Genomic DNA, 24,120 nt, shown 5'->3' with positions numbered 1-24,120 from the left:
TCATGCTAGCTGGCCCGTTGCCCAGCTAGAGCTTTAGTGATTACTACAGGAAAAAGGGGAGAATAACTGTGGGAGGATGACCAGCTCTCTTGCCTATGCTGGGTCATGTGTCCTTTGGTCAGATCTTGGTGCCTGTTGTTTTAAAATTCTGAGCTTCTGAACCAGGTTCCTGCTACTCATTCATAATCATGTTGGTTTCTTTTGTTATCTCTGTCTGCCTTCCTCATTGGGATATTTCCTGCAGCAGAACCAGTCTTTCCTCCCAGAGTCTTCTGAACGCCTTTGTCTTCAATGTGGACAAAGTGCCCAGCCGTGCCAGCCTCCCCGTCACTTCCAGTCACATAATCTCTGCTGCCATGGCGCCTCCCACTCCACGGGTCCACATCTTTATCAGAACTCGGTCCAAAGCAGCAATTCCCCGGGCACCTGGCTGGCTCAGTCAGCAGAGCATGCGACTCTTGATCTCAGGGTTATAAGTTCGAGCCCCATGTTGGGTGTAGAGATTACTTAAAAATAAAAATCTTAAAAAAAAAAAAAGAAAGAAAAAGCAGCAATTCCCTTTATCTCTGGGGATGGAAATCATCCTCTAGGCAAGTTATGAACTTGTTGCACCCTTGATGGTAGGTAAGTAGGAGTCCTATCGGATGTCCCAATAGGCAAGGTCCCACCCACCCCATTCCTATCCTATCTGTGGTCCCATTTGTGCTCTGGGACAGAACTTTCTCCTATTCTCTCCTCCCTCCATGATATTTCACCCTCAACATGCCAGCGCTCGGCTTGGAGTGTTTCTGGAGCAGACACGTAGCTTCTTAACACTCTCCTTATAGGTCTGCCTCTCTTAAATACCCTCCCTCCTCGGCTACATCCAATCTCTAGTCCCATCCCATCATCGTGGTTACACCCATGAGATCCTATTTATCCCCCTGTGTTCTGGCTTCAGTCTGGAACTGGCTCATGAGACGCGCAATGTCTGCATATAAGTGCAGAACAGCTAAGAATCAGGTCTGGGGCAAATTTTGAAACCATGACGTGCTATGTGAGGAACAAGTGAAAGGACTAAGGGTCCCAGCTCAGAAAAGGGAAGCCTGGATGCTTGCCATCTTCCAACTGCTGAAGAGCTGCCATGAGGAAAAGGGATTAAAACACGTCTATAAGGTTTCTCTAAGATTGGACTTTTTAAAGCCCATGAGCAAGTATTCCTTTGGTAAATAAATCTAAAATTAAACAAACAAACAATAAAGATATATCCATGAGATAGGACTTGTTCTGAATGGCCCAGAATGGCAAAACTGGGATCGAAGGGAAACATTTTTGAGGCAAAATTTGATTTGCACTTCCCCTTAAGGGAAGTATTGCATAAATTATTTGGAATTCTACTGTCTGTGCAATTTTTTAAAAAGATTAATTTTTTATTTGAGAGAGAGCATGAGCCAGGTGAAGGGCAGAGAGAGAAGCAGTTTCTCCGTCGAGCAGGGAGCCCAACACGGGACTCGATCCCTGGACTCTGGGATCATGACCTAAGCCGAAAGCAGACGCTTAACCTAGGTGCCTCTGTCCATGCGATTTTGCGTACATTCTCTCATGAAAGACATGCGTCCTAGATTCCAACCAGAGTCCTGCTGCCTTTTCCCACATCTCCTTAGAGAAGTTAACATTCAGGACAAATCATGTGAGTAGACAATGCTGACAAATTTTCATTAACAGAAAATACTAGAGGACAGTGCTATTCAGAGTATGGCCCACATGTGTTTATAGGTCTGTAATCATGTAATAGATACTGAAAGTGACGTTCAGAAGCCTCATAGCAACTTCACAGAGGAATTGTACGTTTGCTGAATGTAGACTTCTGCTCACATCTCCAAATTAGGTCATTCATGTGGTCATGTTGGCTGAAAAATCCTCATCAGCGGACCACCCCACCAGGACTTAATTTAACATAATAAATATATCTTATATGTTGATCGCTATTACACTAAGTACAGGAGGGCACAGAATCTAGATTTCAAGAAACCTAATGTATAAAAACAGGCGATCACAGTGAAATTTTTGAGATTAATAAAAATGGCTTCTTAGATTCTTCAGTCGGCCTTCAGTTGAAAATAAATCCTGTCATCTTGGGGACAACACAATATTACAGTGTGTTCTGTGTTAAAATATATGACAATATAAATCGTAATTTGTGCAATCCTATTCTGGTATCATTTTCACTTTCCACTATACTAAGAGCCCAGAAAAATGCCGTTGGCCAGGCCCCCTAAGGACGCCTGAGAAGCCTGCTGAAGATCCTTTGCCCTTCCCTCCTATCAAGGTCATCTTCCTGGGAGCCACGCCCTGTCTCGGGAGGGACTTCCCTTCCCAGCCAACCCTCTTCTCGAAGCCAGATGCCAATGCTTTAGCTCATCAGAGTTTGGTTCACTGCTGTTCCCCTGCTCAGAACCTGGCACATAGTAGGTGTTTCAGACTGAACTGCATCCTCCCCCCCAATTTATGTTGAAGCCCTTACCTCCAAGGCGATGGTATTTGGAGATGGGGCCTCCGGGTGTAAGCAGGGTCACATGAGGTCAGGAGGGTTCCCGTAGTGGGATGAGTGCCCTTGCAAGAAGAAACACCGGAGAGCTTGCTGTCTCCCTCTCTCTCTGCAGTGTGAGGCCATCTGCATGCTAGCAAGAGAGACATCACTAGAAACTGATCGTGCCGGCGCCCTGATCTTGAGCTTCCAGCCTCCAAAACTATGACAGAATTGATTTCTGTTGCTCAAGCCACCCGAGCTGTGGTATTTTGTGATGGCAGCCCGAGCTAATAAAACAGGTGCTCCATGGATATTCCTTGACTGAATCAACGAGCAGTGCATAATCCTGGAGCGGACAGATCACGGGCACGGGCCTCATTCCTTGCAAAGATCCCTCTGCTTCAACGCCCTTCATTTCTAGAGTCTTTTCCAAAAACCCCAGCCCTTCCCAGGCCAGGGACATAAAATCAATGGCAGTTTGGGTTCTTAGTGTCTATTTCTTAGCACAGGGGCAGCAAATAGTTCTCCCCCGAAAAGGCAGCCTGAATCCCTTGGCAGTGGGGTCCTCCAGCACCACACTGATGGGGATTCTGGAGGCCCTTCTGGATTCAGTGTGGGGAGTGCTGTGATCGATTAGCAATGTCTGTCACGGCTGTGGAAGGGGCAAGTGGAGGGGTCTGTGCCAATCTTGACTTAGAGCTGCGCCTGGGATGCAGTTAAGCACGGGCTTCCGGCACCAGCAGATGTCTGCAGGCCTCCCCTCAAGGGCTCCCGACGTCTGCAGGTGCCCAGTGAGGAGGACGGAGCACAGGGGTGGAGGGAAGGGCCGATGACTGAGGAGCCCTCCCTCCTGTGCCCGCCCCGCGATCAGAGCAGTGCTGAGCTGAGAGCACGTCCTCTCTCTGCCTTGGCCCAGGGCGGGCTACAACTGGGAAGCCGGAGGTGACACAGGTGAGTGATGGAGCGGCGGCCCGGCGGCCCCAGGCACAGGTGCATCGCAGGTCACTCCGCCAAAGCCGCTGGGGAGTGGGAAGTCGGCAGGAGGAGCACAGGCAAGAGAGAGAGGGACAGGGCCTGCTGGGTGACGGGGATGCCAGGAACGAAGGCGCAGAGGCACGTAAAACACCTCAGAAGCCTGGACCCCTGGAGCAGCAAGCGTGGGCTGGGGAGAAATGCCGAGGGGGGGAGGTCAGGGCAAGTCACCCAACCGAGTTCCTCTGATGCCGGCAGCCCAGCTGAGAGATTCAACGCCGCTTGCGAGGCTAAGACGGCCTGGGTTCAAATCTCACCTCTTCCTCTTCCTAGCTGTGTTGCTTTGTGCAAGTTACTTAACTTCTCTGGGCCTCTGATTCCTCAACCAGGGATAATAATAGAACCTGACTTCATAAGGTTGTTGTCAGGGTTGAGAGTTAGAATGTATGAAGCACCCAGAACAGTGCCTGGCAGACAGTGCTATGTAAACTTTGTGTTACAATTATGTAAAGCAGTTTAGAACATTAACCACTATTTCCTGAATTGTGTTCCGTGGGGTCCTCAACTAAGAGATGCTCCCATCCCAAAGGTTCTTATGGTCGAAAAAATTTGGAGAATGTCTCCTGTCATATCTGGATCAAGATTTGGCGAGTCCATAGTAAAACAAAAACAAACCCAAAAGCAAAACCCGTGTGACTTTATTTAGCCCGGTATTTTCCAAGCCTGGTGGATCACGGAACCTTCTGAACACCTCGTGGGACAGTGTTCCACGGGACACCAGTTTGGGAACACTATGGGCAAAGGCTGCAGGGGAGCCTCTGAAAGTAGAGGAAGGGTCTGGCCCAGGTAAGCCACGGCAAGATTCCAGTGCCAGAGGAGGAGGAGGGAGGGAGGGAGGCGGCTACAAAGCCCAGCGTGAGGGACCCCATAACTGAAGGGAAGGGTGCACGTGAGAGACCCACGGTGGGGAGACAAAGGGGACCAGAGTGCTGTTTGGATGCGGAGGGGAGAGAAAAGGAGGCAGAGGTGACCCTGAGAATTCACATTTCGGGAGGGAGCAGGAAGGGGTCGAGGATTGGGGGGCATCCCTCACTTCCACACCACCCACTCTCTGCCCGCTCGCCCCATCAACTCCTCCCCAACCGCGTGACCGAGGTGAGTCTCAGCCCCGTGGCTTCCCCCCGAGGAGGGAAGGGTGAGAGAGAGAAGGGTGGGGACAGCCACTTCGTGGGGACGAGCAGCCCCCAGGAGGCCGAAGACGTGCTGTCCCCGCTACGCACAGATCGTGTGGTTGTAAAATCGACAGCAGACGTCCAGGGCCCCTCGGCTGACCTCTGGGCTGGGCCTAAAAGAAGCAAAGGCTGCGGTCTGGGCTCCGGGCCTGGCTCTGCTGGCCTCTGAGGGGTGTGCGACCCTGGGAAAGCTGCTCCATGCCTCTGGCCCACCCCTCCTCCCCGTCTGGTCTCCAAGCCCCACATCGGCCACGGCCGTGACGTTTCTACCCCTCGCGCCAGAACCAGAGGCACCCCCAAGGCACTTGGGCCCTCTGCACCCCGTCACTGCAGGGCCCCCAGCCCCCCAGCGGCCCGGGCCTCACCTCTGGAAGGCCCAGCGGCAACACTGGTATACCTCGAAGCTTCTGCTGCCCACGGTTGCGTTCAGGAGGGCCGTGCAGTCGACCGCGGCCCCCCGGGGCACATAGAGGATCCCTGTGCAGGGAAGGCAGCTGGTGGGCAGGGTCTGCGTCCCCCAACTCCCCACCCCTGCTGGAACTTCCAGAGGGGCCAGAGCCCCGGTGTCCGGCCCTGGATGGGGCTAGAAAATCAGGACTCTGCCAGGCCGGCACTCACCGGCCACGCAGGCATTCACCAGCGACACACAGGTCCCCGTGCAGAGCGCCCGGAGAACTATCTGGGAGAAGTCGCTCTTCCGCTGGGGGGCCATGGAGGCTGCGAGGAGACCGGGGTGCTGAGCGCCAGGAGGCCCTCTGCCCTTCTGCCCGTACTCTGCACCTCTGGATGCCTCTGCCTACTCCCCTTCCCCTTCTGGGCAGATGGAGGGACAGATGTTGTCCTCCTGCGCGCCCCCTGAGTTCAGGAGTCCTCCTTGGCCTGACTTGGGCCCCCAGGTAACGCCCCACACCTGCCACCCTCAGAGGCGGATGTAGGAAAAGAAGGTGAGTTTGCCATCAGGCAGACCTGGGATCAAATACAGGCTCAGCCACTAACTAGCTGAGCGACTGGGACCATCACTTCCCTTCTCCAAGACTCAGTTTCCTTCTCTGTAAAATGGGATGGTTACACCACCAGGCAGGGGGTCTGTGTGGAGCGGCTCAGAACCGTGCAGGGCCCTCCTCCTTCGTCGCCAGGGCCACCTGTCCACCGTGGGTATGGGAACCGACCGGCCTCAGGGGACAGGTCAGCACGCACCTTCCCTCCCTCCCCAGACTCCTGAGCGGGGTGCTAACCCCTGGGCCGCCCACCCCCCGCCTCGGCCCCGCAGCAGAGAAGTCCTAGGGCTGGGAGGAACCTCCGCGGCCATCTTGCTCAGGCCCTGCCCTGGACATCCGGGAGGACGGAGGCCTAAGGATCCCAGGAAGTTGTTTCAGAGCCAGGCCCCCAACCGCCCAGGGTGCTGGGGAGGCCCCCAGGACTCACTCAGGCCTCCCAGCATGATCCCAATGGAACTGAAGTTGGCAAATCCACAGAGGGCAAATGTCGTGAGGATTTCTGCTCTGACCTGAAAAGACAGAATATGAGTGAGGAGGGGCTTCCCTTGCATGGGGCGGGGCACCCCCATACCACCCTGGCTCCCCAGCCCTAGTTGCGTCCACTTCCGGTGTGTTTTTGGCCTTTAAAGCCCTCAGTGCTTGACCCCACCCTCACCCCAGGCCTCGCACAATGGCCTCTAGGTCAGTTCAGGCCGCACCACCTGAGAAACAGCCCCCTGCCTGTGGCCTTCAGTCCCCTTATCTTAACTGCCACCCTTTCCCAGTCTGATTCAGGCTTGTTATGCCCTCTGGCGTTGGCCTTCCTAAACTCTGTTCCCCGGGGGGCACTTGGTGAATGGCCCTTCCCAGCACTATAGCCTGGAGTTTGTTTCCCTGCAGGGGCTCTCAGGCTGCAAGAGGACTGAGGACAGCCTCCTGAAGACAGTGAGGAACTGGGAGCCCAGCCAGCGGGGCTCCACACGTGTCCCCACCTATGACCAGATTGAGCAAGTCAATAGCCTCTTTACATTTCAGCGACTCCATCTGCAGGGTGGGAATAATAGCACCTGCCTGAGGGCTGCTGTAAGGGTCACACCGTAGGGAAAGTTCCAGGTATTTAAGCAAAATAATTCCCCTTCCCTTCCCAATTATACAGTTGTTTAATTTCCGAGAAAGAGGTGTTAAGAGCCAAATGGAACAATTTGGAATAAAAAAAAAAAAAAAAGGCTTAGATCATACCTCACACCATATAAAAAAATCAATTCTAGAGCACTGAAGCAGATAAATACTGATATTTTAAACAGCAAATAACAGAAAATATAGGCAAATAATAATTATACTTACAAGGTAGCATTATTACTCTCATTTTGGAGAGGAGCAAACAGAGGCTCAGAGAGGTTGAGTAACTGAGGAACTGGTTCACACAGCCAGAAGGTGGCCGTGTAAGAATTGGAATTCAGTTCTGCCTGACTGCAAAACTCAAGCTTTTAAATATTTCACCATATTGTCTCAGGAATTGAATACCTATCAGATTTCTGGAATGGAGATAACTTTCTAAGTTTAGAAATAATAGAAGAAATCACAAAGGAAAAGATTTGGTGTAAAATTGGTTAAAAGAAAAATCCCCAAATACAAGATGAAGAAGAAAAAAGACTAGGAAATATATATGTATAAAATATAATAGAAAATGGGTAATGTCCTTATAACATAAAGAGTTTACACAAATGGGTGGAAAAATATTAAGGCTCCTGCATCCGGCTTGCTCACCTACCATCACCCTCTCTCTACAGCAACTCAAGGAATCTTAAAATGTAAAATGTCAAATCTTCAGGAACTTTCTACTGCTCCTCAGCCAGTCTCTTCTACAATTACCACCTGCTCTAACTGTGCTTCTCTCCTTTCGTTTCTCCAAACAAGTGCTGTTCAACCCCAGGGCCTTTGCACCTGTCTTTTCTTTGTCTGGAATGCTCTTCCCAGCTTCACCTGGCCCCTTCTCCTCCCTCCAGGTCTTGGCCTAAATGCTACACCTCGGGGAGCATTTTCTGACTAGCCCAGCCAAGGAAGACCCTTCTGTTTCCTCTTCTTGTTTCCTTTGTAGAACTTCATTCAGATCGTGGTTTACTTTTTATTCCTTCACTTCCTTGTGCTTTTCACTAGGCCTACATTCCATGACATCAGGGACCGTGTCTGTCTACTTCCCCTTTTAATTTGTGGTGCCTCGCAGAGTGCCTGGCACCCTGGGGGTCTCAACCAATACTTACTAAAGGAACAAAGTAAAAAAAGATCCTAAAGGAGCATCCCATCCATTATCTCTAGAGGAGAGACAGACAGGGGCTGAGGACAAGGACAGGGAAATCTGTGCTTTTGATCTCACACAATTTATTATTTTTAACTGAAGGCTACATTCCCTTACAATTTAAAACATAATTTAAGAAGAAAAAATATTTCCCCTTCAAAGTGCCTAGTAACCCAAGAGATGCAAATTAAAACAATGAGCTATTTTGCCTGTTACAGTAAGCACAACTTTTTTTAAGGAGGTTGCTCAGTGCCGCTTAGTGTGTAGAAAAGAGCCCTCACAGCCCAGCTGGGGGACGTTTCTGTCGCTACCACCCTTTGGGAAAGTCACTGGGAGCAACCGCACGAGGATTCATGCCATGTGATTCAGTCATCCCACATCTGGGAAAGCTCCGGAGGAAATGATCCGAGAGGAGGGAAAGGTTCTGTGCACAAAGCTGTTCATTTCAGCACTGTGTAAAATAGCCAAACGAGGCAATGAACCCAGGGGGGCCCCACAGCAAGGAATTGGTTAAATATGTCAGGATGCATACATCAAAAATGTTTCTGTCATAACAGCTGGTGTGGGGAAAGCTGGCTCCACTACAGGATGGATGCTGTAATGACAACCAGGTAAACTCTCCCTTGAAAAAAGAATAGGAGAAAATGCATAAAACAACACTAGCTATAATTTTAGGATGGCAAGGTGACAGGTAATGGTTTTATTCTCAGTGATGCTACATAGAGCTTTTATTTGTTTAGAAACATTCATTTTATAGAGCTTTTAGAGTTTTGGTTTTTTTTTTTTTTTTTTTAATTTTTACTTATTTCTTTGACAGAGAGAGAGATAGCAAGGGCAGGAACACAAGCAGGGGGAGTGGAAGAGGGAGAAGCAGGCTTCCCGCTGAGCAGGGAGCCCGATGCGGGGCTCGATCCCAGGACCCTGAGATCATGACCTGAGCTGAAGGCAGACGCTTAACGACTGAGCCACCCAGGTGCCCCTAGAGTTTTTGTTTTTGTTTTTAAAGATTTTATTTATTTATTCATGAGAGACAGAGAGAGAGAGAGAGAGAGAGAGAGAGGCAGAGGGAGAAGCAGGCTCCCAAGGAGCAGGGAGCCTGATGTGGGACTCGATCCCAGGACTCTGGGATCATGACCTGAGCCGAAGGCAGACGCTTAACCATCTGAGCCACCCAGGCACCCCTAGAGTTTTTGTTTTTTTACGAGAGAGAATGAGAGAGAGCCTGTGCTCATGCAGGGGTGGGGAGGAGCAGAGGGAGAGGGAGAGAGCATCCCAAGCAGACTCCCTGCCAAGCGCGGAGTCCAACACGGGGCTCTATCTCACGACCCTGAGATCATCACCCGAGCAGAAATCAAGAGGCGGATGCTTAACCGACCGAGCCACCCGGGCACCTCTAGAGTTTTTAGTAATAGATTTTCACAGAAAAAGCCATCAGGGGAACCGAATCCAATGTGCTGGCTGTGAATGTGGCGGGGCCTCCCTATCTCGCTCCCTCTGCTCACTGGACGCTCACATATGTCCCTCTGGGCGCAGCCGTGGCACGAATCACACTACTTTCCAGTAGGAGAGGCGAGGCTCTGTGGCCGTCCCAAAGCCACACAGGATGGTGGCCCATCTTCGGCAAGATCGCAGGTGTCCCCAAAGAGGCTCTTTCCTTGCAGCTCAGCCTCCTAAGAGGCTTCGGGAAGGAGGGAGTGAAACCCGAGGCCATCTTGTCGCTCGGGGCAGTAGGATTGGGAGGCTGGGCGCCATCTCCGTGTGTCCCCTGCCTGTCCAGGAGCTGGGACAGCACCTGCCAGGGGGCCCAGGAGTGGTGGCATGACACCCCTGCCGCAGGGAGGGGACCGGGACACTCACGGAGATCCACTGCTTCTTGGCGCCGACCCACTCCTCAGCTCCCGCAAGGCGGTGACTCTTGTACTGGGAGAGCTCCTGATAGGCCACGAACTCGTTCAGGAACAGCTTGGTCCCCAGGAGCTCCGCCACCACCGGGCAGTCCTCCCAGGCCACCCCCATTAAGAAGGCCACAGGCCGCAGGGCGTAGGAGCAGATGAGCTGAGGCACAAGGCAAGGGCAGCTGCTGGGACCAGGACCAGGGCTGGCCGCGGATCTGCTGGGTGTCCACCCACTGCCGCCCAGCCCCCGGCCCCGGGCCGCCCCTCGCGGGCCAAGTGGGCAGCCCAACGGTACCTGGAAGCTGAGCTCCTGGGCACCCACCATGGCTCCCAGCCAGGAGAGGGCCGCGTTGACGAAGGCCAGCAACGCCAGGAAAGCAATCAGGTTGGCTCCGATGTTCCCCACCAGCTTCACGGAGGCAGTGGCCCCATTGCTGGCTGCTTCTAAGAGGTTCTGGGCGTCTCTGTTTTGGGACCAAGGACCACCATGATTGGCCTGTCCCCACCAACAGTGGGGCTCCGCATCCTGTAGGCTCAGAGTGGAAGCTTGGACAAAGTATTTTGGCGCTGAGGGTCCTTGTTTTGTTTCCGAGACCCAGGGGGAGAAAGGGGCTGGTCCGAGCGCCAGGATAAGGCCCGGCACGGTGCTGTGTCCACGTGTGGGAGCCACCGGCCACATGTGGCTTCCGAGCACTTGGGAGGAGCTGGCCCAGCACCGAGGTGCTGAGATTCAGAGATTCGGGACCAAAACAAAAGAACGTGAAATAGCTCATTAATAATGTTTTATACTGATTACATGTTGAAAGGACAATATTTTGGACATACTAGATTAAAAAATTTGTTAATAAAATCACCTGTTTCTTTTGACTTTGTAAAAACCACAACTATTAGAAAACTTAAAATTCTAGATGTGGCCCACACTCTGTTTCTACAGGGGGTGCAGCTCTGGACCTGCGCACTGTACCCCAAGCTCGCTGGAGCCTTCTCAACACCAAAGCCAGTGTTACATGGTGCTTGTTCGGCTAGAGCAAGAGGTGTTGGCAGGTGAGGTGATCAGGGGTGGTGCTGAGTCACTATGTGACTGCCAGCTGCTGCGGGAGCGCAAGGCCCCAGGAACAGGTGGCCTGGGGCCTTCTCAGGACCCTCCCCAGCACACGCGCAACAGGCCGCTGTCCCATGTGACCTGCCGGGCCTTTCCCTCTGGTCGGAGCCTGGAAATTAAGACGCGAAGCCACGTGGAGCCACGAGCCGGGGCAGTGAAGGAGGAGAGGGCCTGGGGTTGGGCAGAGAGAACCAGATGCCTGCCTCGGCCTATGCTCCTGCCCCCTCCCCCCACCGCCCTCCCCCTCCCCTCCCCTTCCCTCCCACCCCTCACCCTCTGCTCCCCCCAGACCCCCTGCTCCCTGCAACCTCCCTCCCCTCCTCCCCCAGCCCCACCTCTCTTCCCACCTCCCTCCCCTCCCCTCTCTTCCCCCCGACCCCCCCCCCCCCCCCCCCCCCAGCGTTCCTCCCCTCTCCCCTCCCCCGCCCCCTCCCCCCTGCGCCCCCCTACCTCCCACGCCCCCAGGCTACCCTCCCGCTGTGCTCACCCTCCAGTCAGTTTCACCCCTTCTGCGCCCTTAAACTTGGACTCCTCCACCTCCGGGTAGACCAGCTTGGACAGGGCCAAGGCACAAGGGGCGGCCATCACGGAGGCGGCAATCAGGGAGGCGGCATCGATCTGCAGGAATGGGAGTGAGGCTTACCCGGAGACAGAGGGAGACAGGGAAGTGTCGGGGTCAGGAGTGCAGCCCAGGGCAGCAGGGGGCATGGGTGCTCTGCCTCATTGGGTGTGTCCTCGTGGTCAGTATTGCTGTTGTCGTTGGTGACAGTAATGATACCTTTTCTGGGTAAAGGGTCACAGGCTGGATGCACAGAACGTCCTCTTTCCCTGTAGTACTTGGGTCAGTGAGACCCAGCAAGTGGTGTTAGCCCACGGCACGGCGCGGACAAGGAAACTGAGGCCCCCCAAGGTTAAATGGGACCTGCCCAAAATGAAGTCAGAGAAGGAATTAGAACCTTCATGTCTTTTGGCTCCAAGTTCAGAGTCCTTCCTTCCCTTCTGGGCTGTCTTCCTTTGGCCAGTCATCTGAGGGCTGGTCCACCACCGGCTGAAGGGTTTGTGATGGTTTCACAGCGCACAGAACAAGAGCTGTGATGGATCCAAGCAGTTACCTCATTTGACCTCATAATATAGGAATGTCCTTCCTCTATAGGATTCCCGCCTTGAATACTTACTGTGTCAGGGAGCTCACCATTTCAAGGTGGCCCATCGCATCCACTGCTGTGGTCAGGGAGCCCTTAGGAAATCTGCCACCAAAACAGCCACCCTTTGGCCCTGGGTCTCTCTACAGGAGCCACGCTACCGAATTCCTTCCCAGCAGTATGGCAGAGCAACCTGGGCCCCAGGGATTCATCCTTCCTGAATTATTATCCTTACTATGGCCTCAAACCCTTTGCTTCCCTGTTTTGTTTTTTTTTTTAAGGTTTTATCTATTTATTTGAGAGAGAGAGCATGAGCAGAGGGAGAGGAAGAAACAGATTCCCTGCTGAGCAGGGAGCCCAATGAAGGGCTCAATCCCAGGACCCCAAGATCATGAGCTGACCCAAAGGCAGACACTTAACCAACTGAGTCATCCAGGCACCCCTGCTTCCCTGTCTTCTGCCCCAGAGGTGGATGGGATATTTTTCCAACACTGTATTATTTACCAAGTGGAAAAATTAGAACCAACCCAAACATCTAACAACAAGGGAACGGCTAAGCGTTGTCAAGCTGCCATGGGGGGGCTCCATCTGAGGTCATGATCAGAGCTGACGCCAAGAGTCGGACACTTAACCGACTGAGCCACCCCAGCGCCCTTCCTTCTTCTTTTAAGCCCCCTTTGTTTCTTTTCAGTTGGGAGTAGAAATCCCTTAACATGAGTATCAGCACCAACGCCCACCTCCTGCACACCCTATCCTAGGCCCTCGGTGTGCAGGCCCTGCTCCTTGCCGGAAGAAACCAGAACCTGGATGTTCCGGGCTGGGCTTTGGGATGTCACCTGCCTCTGTGGAGCTGCCCAGATCCCATGGGGACATTCCCCTCCATCAGCCAGGACCCTCCCCCTTGCCCCACTTTGGAGGTCATCTCACCCTTGCCAACTTGAGCAGGGTACACATCCTGTCCGTGTCACATTCCTGGACACTGTCGGAGTGCGCCAAGCCTGACCAGAGCCTCAAGGGCTCCAGCTGGTCATTACAGCTTGGAAAGGGGTGAGTTCTGCCCAGACTGGCCTCGCTGGGGCACGGGGCCAGTCCTCCCCACTGCCAGCGACTCCTCAGGCTGTGACACCCCCAGTCCTGCCTGCAGGTGCCCCGTCAAGAACACCTTCTGCCCCAGCATCCCAGGGCCTACTTCTGCTCAAAGCTTTCCTCTCTCTACCCAAAGGGGGTCCCATGTGGACAGGGATAGAGGGTATGCACCCTCCATCAAAAATAACTTTACTGGGGCACCTGGGTGGCTCGGTTAAGCGTCTGCCTTCGGCTCAGGTCCTGATCCCAGGGTCCTGGGATAGAGCCCTGCATCAGGGCTGAGCAGGGAGCTTCTCCCTCTCCTTCTCCCCCTGCTTGTGCGTGCTCTCTCTCTGTCAAATAAATAAATAAAATCTTTAAAAAAAAACCCAAAAAAACTTTACTGAGAAAGGAAAAAAAATCCACACAACTACAAAGCATAAAATGGGCCAGTTTCAGAAGGATGGATTTCTGACCCTAATATGTCAGAGAAAGAAATACCACTTTTTCAACACTGTTCTGTTTTCTATTATTGCATTTAACTCTTAAACTGCTGTGAGGTGGGCAGAAATTCTGCCCATTTTACAGATGTGGAAACTAAGTGGTAGACTGTCAGCCCTGCTCAGAACTTCATAGACCCTATCCTAGGGGCCCCCACTCTTGCACGATTGAGGAGCATCAGTGACTGATCCCCTCAACATGACCCTGCCCAGCCTGTGTTCACAGCTCCCCTCACAGGGGCCCCTGAGCCAAAGGAGTGGGGAGAGAGACCAGTTTCTGGGGTTAGTGGAGAGGGCTGGGGCCTGCTTTAGAGTTTTGGGGAACTACGGTGAAAAGGGAAATGTATAGGGACGCCTGGGTGGCTCAGTCGGTTAAGAGTCTGCCTTCGGCTCAGGTCATGATCCCAGGGTCCTGGGATCGAGCCCCACATCTGGCTCCCTGCTCTGCGGGAAGCCTGCTTCTCCCTCTCCCTCTCCCCCTGCTTGTGTTCCTTCTCTCACTATCTCTCTCTGTCAAATAAATAAATAAAATCTTAAAAAAAAAAAAAAAAGAAGAAGAAGAAGAAGAGTCTGCCTTCGGCTCAGGTCCTGATCCCAGGGTCCTGGGATCAAGCCCCACATCAGGCTCCCTGCTCAGCAGGGAGTCTGCTTCTCCCTCTACCTGCGCTCCCCCTGCTTGTGTTCTCTCTCTCTCTCTCTCTCTCACAAATAAATAAATAAAAACTCTTAAAAAGGGGCGCCTGGGTGGCTCAGTTGGTTAAGCGACTGCCTTCGGCTCAGGTCATGATCCTGGAGTCCCGGGATCGAGTCCCGCATCGGGCTCCCTACTCGGCAGGGAGACTGCTTCTGCCTCTGACCCTCCCCTCTCTCATGTGCTCTCTTTCTCTCATTCTCTCTGTCTCAAATAAATAAAAATTAAAAAAAAAAACTCTTAAAAAAAAGAAAAGAAAAGAAAATGGAGATCACAATGAAAGAATTCAGTCAAGGGAGCCCTGGGACCTCAGAGCAGGGGACGAGGTCTAGACCAGTGCCGTCCAATACAAATATAATGAGAACCATGTCTGTGATTTTAAATTCTCTAGTAGCCAATTAAAAAAGTAAAGAGAAACAGGTGAAATTATTTTCGGTAATGCATTTTACTTAACCCAACATATCCAAAACATTATCTTTCCATTCATGTAATCAATATAAAACTTATTCATAAAATATATCCATTTTTGTCCGTAGGAGGTCTCAAGGCGCATCTCATTTCAGACCAGCCACATTTCAGGGGCTCAGTAGCCTCGTGTGGCTAGTGGTCAGTGCATCAGATGGCACAGGGGTAGAAAGATCCGATAGGAGAGCAGGGCAAAGGGAGCCCGTTGAGCAACAAAGAGAAAGGAGGAGTGTGCAGTGACCTTTCTGGAATTCAGGGGCTGAGGGCAGAGTCAAAGACACAGTGAGGAGCTGCCCGGGGAGGGGGGGCAGGGAATGAAGAGGGGAGAGGGTGGGAAGGCGCAGCTGTGGGAGAAGGCCCTGGGGCTGCTGCAGTGGCAGCCAAGTGCCAGGTGGGGGCAGACGAGAGCTTCTCGGATTCCAGACTAAAGGCCCATCCAGAGCAGGGAGGGAAGGAGGGAAGGAAGGTCTGTGGGGTGCTTTTCACCTGGGCCAGCTATGGGGATTGGGGCTTCGTACCAGAGCCTGTGCGTGGAGCTTTGGCGGCCTCTGCACATTCTGTTGAGCTAAAGGGAAGTGGGCACCCAGGTCCCTTCAGTGGGAGGCCCGACTGCCTGGGGCTGGGCCTGGACTCTGGCCTGAGACAAGAAGGAAAGGAAGCTGAGTGGCAAGGCAGATTGTGGAATAGGGAGAGTTCTCCTGGTATTTTAATCTTAAGTAATGGCAGCAAGGCTCACGCAGTGGGAATACCCTTCTTTTAACTGACCGTGGAAACCAGAGCAATATCAAGACATGTAAAAGCCCTAAGTCCCAACAAACGGCGGCACCCCCCCCCGCCCCCCAATACACTGCCATGAAAAAAGTTTCAGGAACAAAGTTGTGAGTTTCCATTTCTGAAACATCAAATTCCTTCAAAAATCCGTTCGGGGTGGTGGGCTCTCTCTAGGCCTTGGTGAACCAGATGATCTCTAAAATTCTCGTCCGGAGGGTGCCAAGCCCAGAAGATCAAAACGCCAGAGCACAAGGGGCCTTTTGGGAAAGTCACACAGCATCTGCTCTGCCCGGGGAGTTCTTCAGGCAGCTGAGCTTACCAGTGTGGCCCATGTGCCCCAAGGGCCGGTTGGCTCATCCCCATGCCCACTCCCAAGAACAGAGATGGGAAAGACAGGTGGAATTCAGGACCAGGGGAGGGGACAGGGTGGGTTATTCTAGCATCCCCACCGCACCCCCGCCACACACACACACTCTTGAGACCCTGCAGGCAGCGAAAGGCAGGCCACACTCTCCATCCACACCAGGAGGCCCACCTCACTCTAGGGGCTGAGCGACAGTGCATGATATGGGTGACATTTAGGTTGTTGCTCGCTCTTTCTTTCCTTTTTTTTTTTGTGTGTTATTACAAATAACGTTGGAATTTGGCATTTTTTGACCACTTATGAAAATATTTCCGTATCATAATATTCCTAACTGGATCAAAGGGAAAGAGTTGTTTTTTTTTAAGATTTTATTTATTTATTTGAAAGAGAGCGAGAGCGAGCTTGAGAGAGAGCAGGATGGAGGGGCAGAGGGAGAGGGATAGAGAGACAGGGAGAAGCAGGCTCCCTGCCAAGCAGGGAGCCCGATCTCTGGACCCTGGGATCATGATCTGAGCTGAAGGCAGACGCTTAACTGACTGAGCCACCAGGCGCCTGGGAAAGAGTATTTAAACTGACTGACAGATGTTCTCCCAAAAGGTGACAGCAAATTACACTCCTGTCAAAAGCGCCCAATAGCTCTGCCATTTAGAGGCATGTAAATGGACGCCTGGGTGGCTCAGTTGGTTAAGTGTCTGCGTTCAGCTCAGGTCCTGATCTCAGGGGTCTGGGATCGAGCCCCAAGCCCCTGTCAGGCTCCCTGCTCAGTGGGGAGTCTGCTTCTCCCTCTCCCTCTGTCTGCCGCTGCCCCTGCTTGTGCTCTCTCTCTCTCTCTCTGGCAAATAAATAAAGTATTTTTTTAAAAATAGAAGCATGTAAAATATTGCACGTCTTCTAGAAGAAACAGAAGTTACTATTGTTTTAATTTCTTTGACTATCAGTGAGCTGGAATATCTTTTTATGATTTATGAACTATTTTAACCTGATCAATCATTTAAACTTTTTAAAAATTGTGACTTTCACCATATAGACATTTTTCATTTTTATGAGTAGCTCTGTCAACCTTTTCCTTTTTACTTCTGGATTTCATGTCATGCTCAGATTTTGCAAGAAACGGCAAACTGCCGAAAACCAAGGGTAGAATTACTTCATTTTTAGTAAAAAAAGAAAGCGAGTATGTGTGTATTCAGGTATATATACTTAAATGACGACACAGACAGATCTGGAATGATGAATTTTAAGTCAATGGTCCTCAAATTGAGCACCAGAGTCATCTGGAAGGCTTGTTATAATCCAGGATATGGGCCCCATCGCCAGCATTTCTGATTCAGCGGGTCTTTGGGGGGGGGGGGGGGGAAAAAATTTATTTTTAAAAAAATCTCAGTCAAGAGAACTGCTGTTCTAAACTTCTAATCTAGTAAAAGCAGTTCCCTTGAGAAGTGGGTTTGAAGAAGTTCTTTTTTTTTTTTTTTTTTACTTTCCTCGCTTCTGCAAGAAGCAAGAATTTCTTTGATAGTTAAGAAAAACATTAAGATCTTTAAAGATTTGCATGTGGAAGCACAAAGAAGTACAGAGTGTTTAACAAATGCAGAGCGCTATTACCAGGCACTTTGTAGGGGACACATGGGAAGATTCATCTCTGCTTGCCACGCAGGACTGGGATTGGTGTAAGGGCTTGAGTCACACCATTGGAATTTGACCTAGAAATGCATTGCGCTCAAAAGCTGCATAAGCAATAATTTAGGAGCAGAGGAAGGACTTGTGCCCAGCAAGGGTGTGGGGAAGAGGAGGGCAGGGGGAGAAGGACAGATCTCCAGGGACAGCCCAGGTGAGGGACTGTGCGTATGAGTCTTAGAGTGAGACAGATGTGGGCTCGAATCCTGGCTGGGACATCTCGCCTATTCTCTGAGCCTCAACTTCCTCATCTGTAAAATGGGAATGTCGAGATACCTAGCACTTTGCCTGGTACAGGAGAGGTGCTCAGCAGGTGGAACACTGGGAACTCTTGCCCCCCGTTTCCACATGAGAAGCCCGAACGGTCCTGCCCACCTGGCCCGCCTTCCCAGCACAGCCCACGTCGGAAGACTCTAGGTTGCTCCGGCCACGAGCTGTGTGCAGCTCCCACCAAAGGAGGGTTTCAGGTTCTGGAGGTTTTCAGCAAGCACAGGGAGAGCTCGACATACCCCAAAGGAGATGTAGGCGCCCAGCAGGCTGCCAGCAATGGTAGCAAAGCCTCCGGTCATGACGGCGTGGATTTCGGACAGAGTCATGTCGGCCAGGTAGGGCCGGATCAGCAGAGGAGCCTCCGTCTGCAAACAGGAAAGATGTCAGACAGCCAGGGTGTCCCCCCTTCCCCCGGGAGTGGGCACAAGTCGCAGAGGGTCCCGGGGATCCCAGGGGCAGAGTCAGCAAGGCAGGGTCGGGACCATAGTCTGTACTTGGCTGGGCCTCCCTGAACCTTGGCATTGGCCTGGCTCTAGGCACGGACCCCCAGCCCTTCCTCTTGGCCTGATGATGCTCCCCTGGGTCAAGTGCCCACTAGGTCCTGGCACCTCACATTCATCACTCATGACCTTCGGAGAAAGAAGTGGTCATCCCCCTTTTCCAGGAGAGCAAACAGAGAATCAGAGAGGTTCAGAGAATTACCTCTGTTCATGCAAAGGGCCAGAAGTGGATGGAACTCCAGGCCTGAGCTTTTAATGAAGCCATAGGGGTTGCCAGAAAGGAAGGAGATGGGCATTCGGTGGTGTGTTTACTCCAGGGCATCTGGGCAAGCCTGGAGCCATTCATTTATTCATTTAATGAACAGTTATTGAGCACCTCCTATGTTCCAGACTCTTCTATAGAATAGGGATTGGGGGTAAACAAGATAGAACCCCTGACCGCACAGAGTTTTTATCCTGGGAGCAGTGGAAGAGGGTGGGTTATGGGAAGAAATGGATAACCAGCAAGGAACCAAGTAGAGAAACAGTGTCTCGTAGACGGTGCTAAAGCTATGGAGATATGTGCTTGGTGAATGCCTGGTGGTTGCGGGGTGTTTAGAATTAACAAGCAAGGGCTGTCCGAGGAGGTGACATTGGAGCTGAGACCACAGGGGCCATCGGTTGGATTTGGTGGCACAGCATTGCAGGCAGAGTGAACAGCAAGGGCCCTGGGGCAGATTTGAGCTCAGCAGTTTTGAGGACCCATGAGCAGGCCAGTGTGCCTGTGGCAGAGGGGGTGGGGGTGGGGCGCTGGAGCTGGAGGAGGAGGGGCAGGTGGGCCGGGGGCTGCCGGGAGCGAGGGAAGCCGAGGAGGGAAGGAAGACTCCTGGAGTTTTGTCTGATCAACTTCGTGGAAGACGCTACAGGAAGTACCCTTTCCTGAGAAGAGAAAGACTTGGAAGCGTGCAGATGTGTCGAGGAGGGAATCGGGGTTAACCCGCTTGGACTTGGTGTGGTGAATCTGAGATGCCCTTTAGGTACCCAAGTGGAAGGTCAAGGGGCAGTTGGGTGGGTCACGCTGGAGCTAGGGTCTGGGGTGACACTTGAAGTGGTTAAGCCATGGGGCTGGTGCAACCCCCCAGGGACAGAGTGTGGCCAGAGAAGAGGACCCGGGCCGCCAGCATCAGGGCTGAGATGATGCTGCTGATCCTCAGAGGCTCCCCATCCCCTTCCCTTGGGGGAAGCGAGGCAAAGACCCAGGGGTCTAGGTCAATGGGCCCACCAACTGGTCCCAAGTCAGTTCACTTGGGGAGCTCTTCACATCACCCAAATCCCATTCACCTAAAATTTGTATTTTCTCAGCAAAAACCATGGAGCACATTTGCCACATTTCATTTAAAGACGTGTTTTCGTATTTCAGTATTTCTTTCTCTTTTGCTTCATTTTAAACATCTGAAGGGATTTGAGACAATTTATCTAAGAGCACATCTGTCTTCATTGGCTTAAAAAAAAACCCTTTGAAATCAACCCAGTGGTCCTATCGCCAAAAAGATGAAAATATGCTCCAGTTTCCTAAACTGTCCAGTGAAATATGGTTTTCTGTGGCAAATAGGACTTTTGGTGACCCCAATGTTGTTCCGATGGGCTAGGTCCCTGGAACGGGCTCCGGGGTCTCACCCCCAGGAGGACCGGGCCTTCTGAAAGGGGCTCAGGGCCGACATGGCCCTTTAGAGTCACATTTACTTTGGAAAATATATTTCAGAAAGAAGGAGGGGAAAAAAGAAGACAAAATGATGTCATGTAAGGAACACTGCCCAGGAAAGGGAACAGGTGGATTCTAAGTCCTGACTTATATTGTGGGGTCGTGGCAAGCTGTTCCCACCCTCGAGCCTGTTTCTACAGGAAGGGAGAAAGGTGGACGCCACCTGTAGGATTTGTGAGTCTCTAAGCGGATGAAGACCTCCATGGCCTAGAGCAGTAAGTAGGAGGTGCCAGACAGAGGCCATCCTCCCTGGCATGACTCAGGCAAAGAGTGCACCCCCAAACAGAGCATCTCCGGGGCAGCGGCCTTTGGTGACCCTGGGAGAAGGTCCAAGTGTCTCTTCCGCTGACTGAATCAGAGCTCTGAGGACTCAGGACCCCCCCCCCCCCCCCCCCGCCCCGCCGGGAATGCTGCTGCTGAGCATGAGGGCAGGGGCTGCAGTACCCACCTGGCTCACAAAGATGTTTCCAGCCACACTCAGGGTCTCAGTGGCCATGGTGCCCATGGTGGCCTGCATCAGCCAACTGATCTAGGAGGCAGAGAGCTCTTTGTGGGCAGGCAGACCCCAGAGTCGGAGAGAGTCAGGGGCAGGGTGGAAGCACCTGGTAAGTCTTCCTTCCAACTTCCAGCCCAGCATAGGAAACCCTCACCTACATTTCTCCTTTCACACCTCCATTCATGGGGGCTTACCACTTCCCAAGGCCCCCCGACTCCACCTTAGGGTAACTCCAATCACTACAACAGGGCTTCTCACATGCATGTTCTCTGTCTCCATACAAAAGGGTTCCCTGGCCCAATATACTTGAGAATTTCTGTACACACACACTTTGCAGGTTACCAAATACATAGCTTAGAAAAAGGCTCTGAGAAATCCTGCACAAAAAATCTGTTCGAATTTGTCTAGCCCAGCTTCACAAAAGTATTTGACCACGGGATCCCTTTACCTAGTAACGTGTGTTAACCCTCCATGGAGCTGGAGTTTTGTGAAAAAGGCTTTGGGAAACATTGTATTAGAAAGTTCTTCCTTTCAATCAAGATGAAGTCTGCTTCCCTGGAATTTCTCCCCGCTGCAGGAACCTCCCTGGCTGCTCTTTTATCTAACCCTTCTTTTATAGGCATTTGGACACGGCTCTCCTACCCTCACCTCCTCCATCCTAGCCTCTTTTCCAGGCTCAGCAGCCCTACGTCCTGCAACCATGCTGTGGAGGGCATGGTGTCGGGCCCTGTCACTGTTCCCCTGAGGCTTCAGTTGCCAAAGCCCCCTGGCCGAACACACACTCCAGGTTTGGAGAGAACCTCCCTCCTGCCCTGCGCTGGGCACTCCTTACATAACAGGTGGTTTTGTCTTTCTGGTGGCCCCCTGCTGCCCCTGGTTTATTCTGAGCTCGATAGGCTAAAACCTCAGACTCATCCCCATGGCCAGGTCTAACTGCTGCCCAATGCCACCTCCTGCGTCCTGGTTTCGTGCGGCACATTTTATGAACCTAAGCACAGGATTTGACATGTACACCAGCTAAGTCTGGCCCACGTGGCCCACTGCTCTGGTCTCTCAAGATCTTTTTGGTACAAATGATTTCTTTCCCTGATATTTCTTCTCAAAGCAGCCTCACTTCTGCCAACTTCCCTCACACAAAGACCACATTGTATTTGGTACCATCTCCCTTTAGTATCACGACAAGAGACTCTGCAAACAGTAGACTCTGAGTGGCAAGTGTAGACCCCGGGAGCAGGATCCGGGGAAGGTTCAGGCTCTCAGAGCTGGGGAGTGAGGGAGGGTTTGGGCTCTGGGTGCAAGGCCTTCTGGGAGAGCAGGAGCCCCACGGGTAGGCAGCTCCCCGAGAGCCCAGAGGCAGTGGCATTGGGAACTCACCTTCTGGATCACCCACTGCATGAGGCCCACATAGTACAGAATGGACATGACACAGCTGAAGAAGATGACAATGGGCAGAATCTGCCAGGGAAGAGCAAAAGCCCCGGGTTAGAGGCAGGTAGCCGGCCCGGTACCCAGGGCCCAGCAGACCCCAGACACCCCACTTCGTCCAAGGCCTTGCCACGTGGAGACCTGACCAGGTGGAGAAGGGAGCTCTGAATTCAGTGCCTGAGGTCACAAACGGGGCCTCTTTGGAAGCATTCTGTCCCCTCTGTTGCCACCCACCCAGCGGTCTCCCCCGTCTCCTCCCGCCCGCAGAGCAGATCCGTGCCATGGCAGATTTGTATCCCCTCGTCTGTAAAATGGGGATAATGCCGATTTCTCACGTTGCTGTGAGGAGTAAAGGAGCTGACTCAGGGCCCAGCACCTTGCACAGCGGTGCTCCTCCTTCATGAGCTCAGTCCCAAGCCCAGGCATCTGGCCTTAACCTCCCCCCCCCGAAGGTTTGGGCCTGCATCTCTCTAGTCTTGCATCCCCACTCAGGACCAACGAGCTCAGAACTAGACTCATGGGGGCCCTGCAGTCCTGTCACCTGGTTTCCTGTTACCAGGCTTGTCACCTCTCTGCCTACTCCAGGCCTCATCGATTCTTCCTTCAAAACTGCCCTCACATCCCTTCCTCCTGGCCGGGGCCCTGGTGCCCCCGCCAGCGCATCTCCACTGCAGTCTGATGGATAATAGTAATGACGGCCAACCACTCAAACGTCTGTCAGGGGACCACCAGTTTCCTAACCACGATGACCAGGCAGCAGTGCACGGAGAGTCTGGAAACGAGGAGGAGGAGGCTCGCATGGGCCGTTAGGGAATGATTTCCAAGGCAGCTTCTCAAATGGGAAAGGGGCAGGTGCCAACAGGGTATATGCTGTGCTGGTCTACGTGCAGGGAAGGGTGGGAATAGCATTGTGTGGGCGCAAAGTATCGTTAAAAGGCTCTGCAAAGGAGGGCAGTTGCCTTGGGGCAGGAACCAGTTGACGGGGGTTGGTGTGGGAGGCAGACTTAGTTTCTACAACATCCCCTTTTGTACTGTTAGAAGGTGTTATCTGTTCCAAACAGTTTTATTTTTTTAATTTTAATGTTTTCTTTTTTTGAAGATTTTATTTATTTATTTGAGAGAGAGAGAGAGAGAGCACAAGCCGGGGGGTGGGGCGAGCAGCAGAGGGAGAGGGGGAGCAGGCTTCCTGCCGAGCAGGGAGCCCGATGTGGGGCTCAATCCCAGGACCCTGGGATCATGACCCGAGCCGAAGGCAGTTGCTTAACCGACAGAGCCACCCAGGCGCCCCTCCAAACAATTTTAAAGTAAGTTACACAGAATTGGTAATAGCAGGTGCATCCTTAGGTTAAAATGTTAGGTGGGGAAACTAGATATTGAAAGCATAGAAAGACCAGAAGTCAGTACATCCAAACAGCAAGTAGCTGGGACTATGGAAATTTGAGTTCTTTTTTCTGTATTTCCAGTTTCTCATCTCCTGTAATTTTCTGTAATCGGTGGACACCTCTCAAGGGAGGGGAGCATGGGCAGAGGGGAGGTTTGGGGCAGTTCATCAGCTGGGTTTTGAACGTGCTGGGTTTGAGATGCCTGTGGAACAGCCAAGGGGCAGCTGGATAAAAGGGTCAGGAGCTCAGAGGAGAGGTCTGGGCCAGGCCTAGTTTGGACTTGTTTGCACAAGAGTGTAGGTGGAGGCCATGGGACAGATGTAATTCCCCGAGAAAATCACCCTGAGCGAGAAGAGCAGTGAGGAAAGGACGGGGCGCTGGAGTCAGCACCCCAGAAGGGGGAGTATCTAGGAGGGGAGAGACAGGAGGGGACAGAGAAGAAGTAGAGAGGTTGGAGGATGGCCAGGCCAGGGGTGTGATGGAAACTGAGGACAGCTTTTCAAGAAGAACGGTCGGTCAGCTGTGCCAGATGTGTCCGAGCATTCCAGAAGGGTGAGGAGTGACACGGACCCTTGACAGCTAGCAATTCAGGGGTCCCCGGTGGAGACAGCGAGAACAGACAGCTCTTTTGAGAAGCTTAGCTGTGCCGGAAGG

The 24,120-nt window shown here is 52.4% G+C and overlaps 1 protein-coding gene across 3 annotated transcripts in view; it reads right to left on the bottom strand.

The window, feature by feature from the left end:
• Nucleotides 1-484: 484 nt before the first annotated feature.
• SLC28A1 (solute carrier family 28 member 1) overlaps nucleotides 485-24,120 on the bottom strand; it is a 51,717-nt gene continuing 28,081 nt past the window's right edge. Inside the window, exons 9-19 of one of the 3 annotated variants that reach the window (XM_035024210.1) lie at nucleotides 22,034-22,114; nucleotides 20,612-20,692; nucleotides 18,162-18,287; nucleotides 11,471-11,601; nucleotides 10,177-10,345; nucleotides 9,844-10,041; nucleotides 6,139-6,220; nucleotides 5,332-5,430; nucleotides 5,079-5,190; nucleotides 2,504-4,826; nucleotides 485-521 (exon numbers count right to left, since the gene is read on the bottom strand). In XM_035024210.1, coding sequence (XP_034880101.1) covers nucleotides 4,754-4,826; nucleotides 5,079-5,190; nucleotides 5,332-5,430; nucleotides 6,139-6,220; nucleotides 9,844-10,041; nucleotides 10,177-10,345; nucleotides 11,471-11,601; nucleotides 18,162-18,287; nucleotides 20,612-20,692; nucleotides 22,034-22,114 — 1,152 coding nt within the window. In that variant the 3' untranslated portion in view covers nucleotides 485-521; nucleotides 2,504-4,753. The remainder of the gene's footprint in view (nucleotides 522-2,503; nucleotides 4,827-5,078; nucleotides 5,191-5,331; nucleotides 5,431-6,138; nucleotides 6,221-9,843; nucleotides 10,042-10,176; nucleotides 10,346-11,470; nucleotides 11,602-18,161; nucleotides 18,288-20,611; nucleotides 20,693-22,033; nucleotides 22,115-24,120) is intronic. The other 2 variants (XM_035024212.1, XM_035024211.1) reach the window with 2 other exon arrangements.

Source organism: Mirounga leonina, unplaced genomic scaffold, assembly GCF_011800145.1.
Source record: "Mirounga leonina isolate KUSES-001 unplaced genomic scaffold, KU_Mleo_1.0 Mir_178, whole genome shotgun sequence".
NCBI lineage: Eukaryota > Metazoa > Chordata > Mammalia > Carnivora > Phocidae > Mirounga > Mirounga leonina.
Note: the sequence above shows the minus strand (reverse complement) of the source record. Positions and strands in the feature narration are given on the sequence as shown.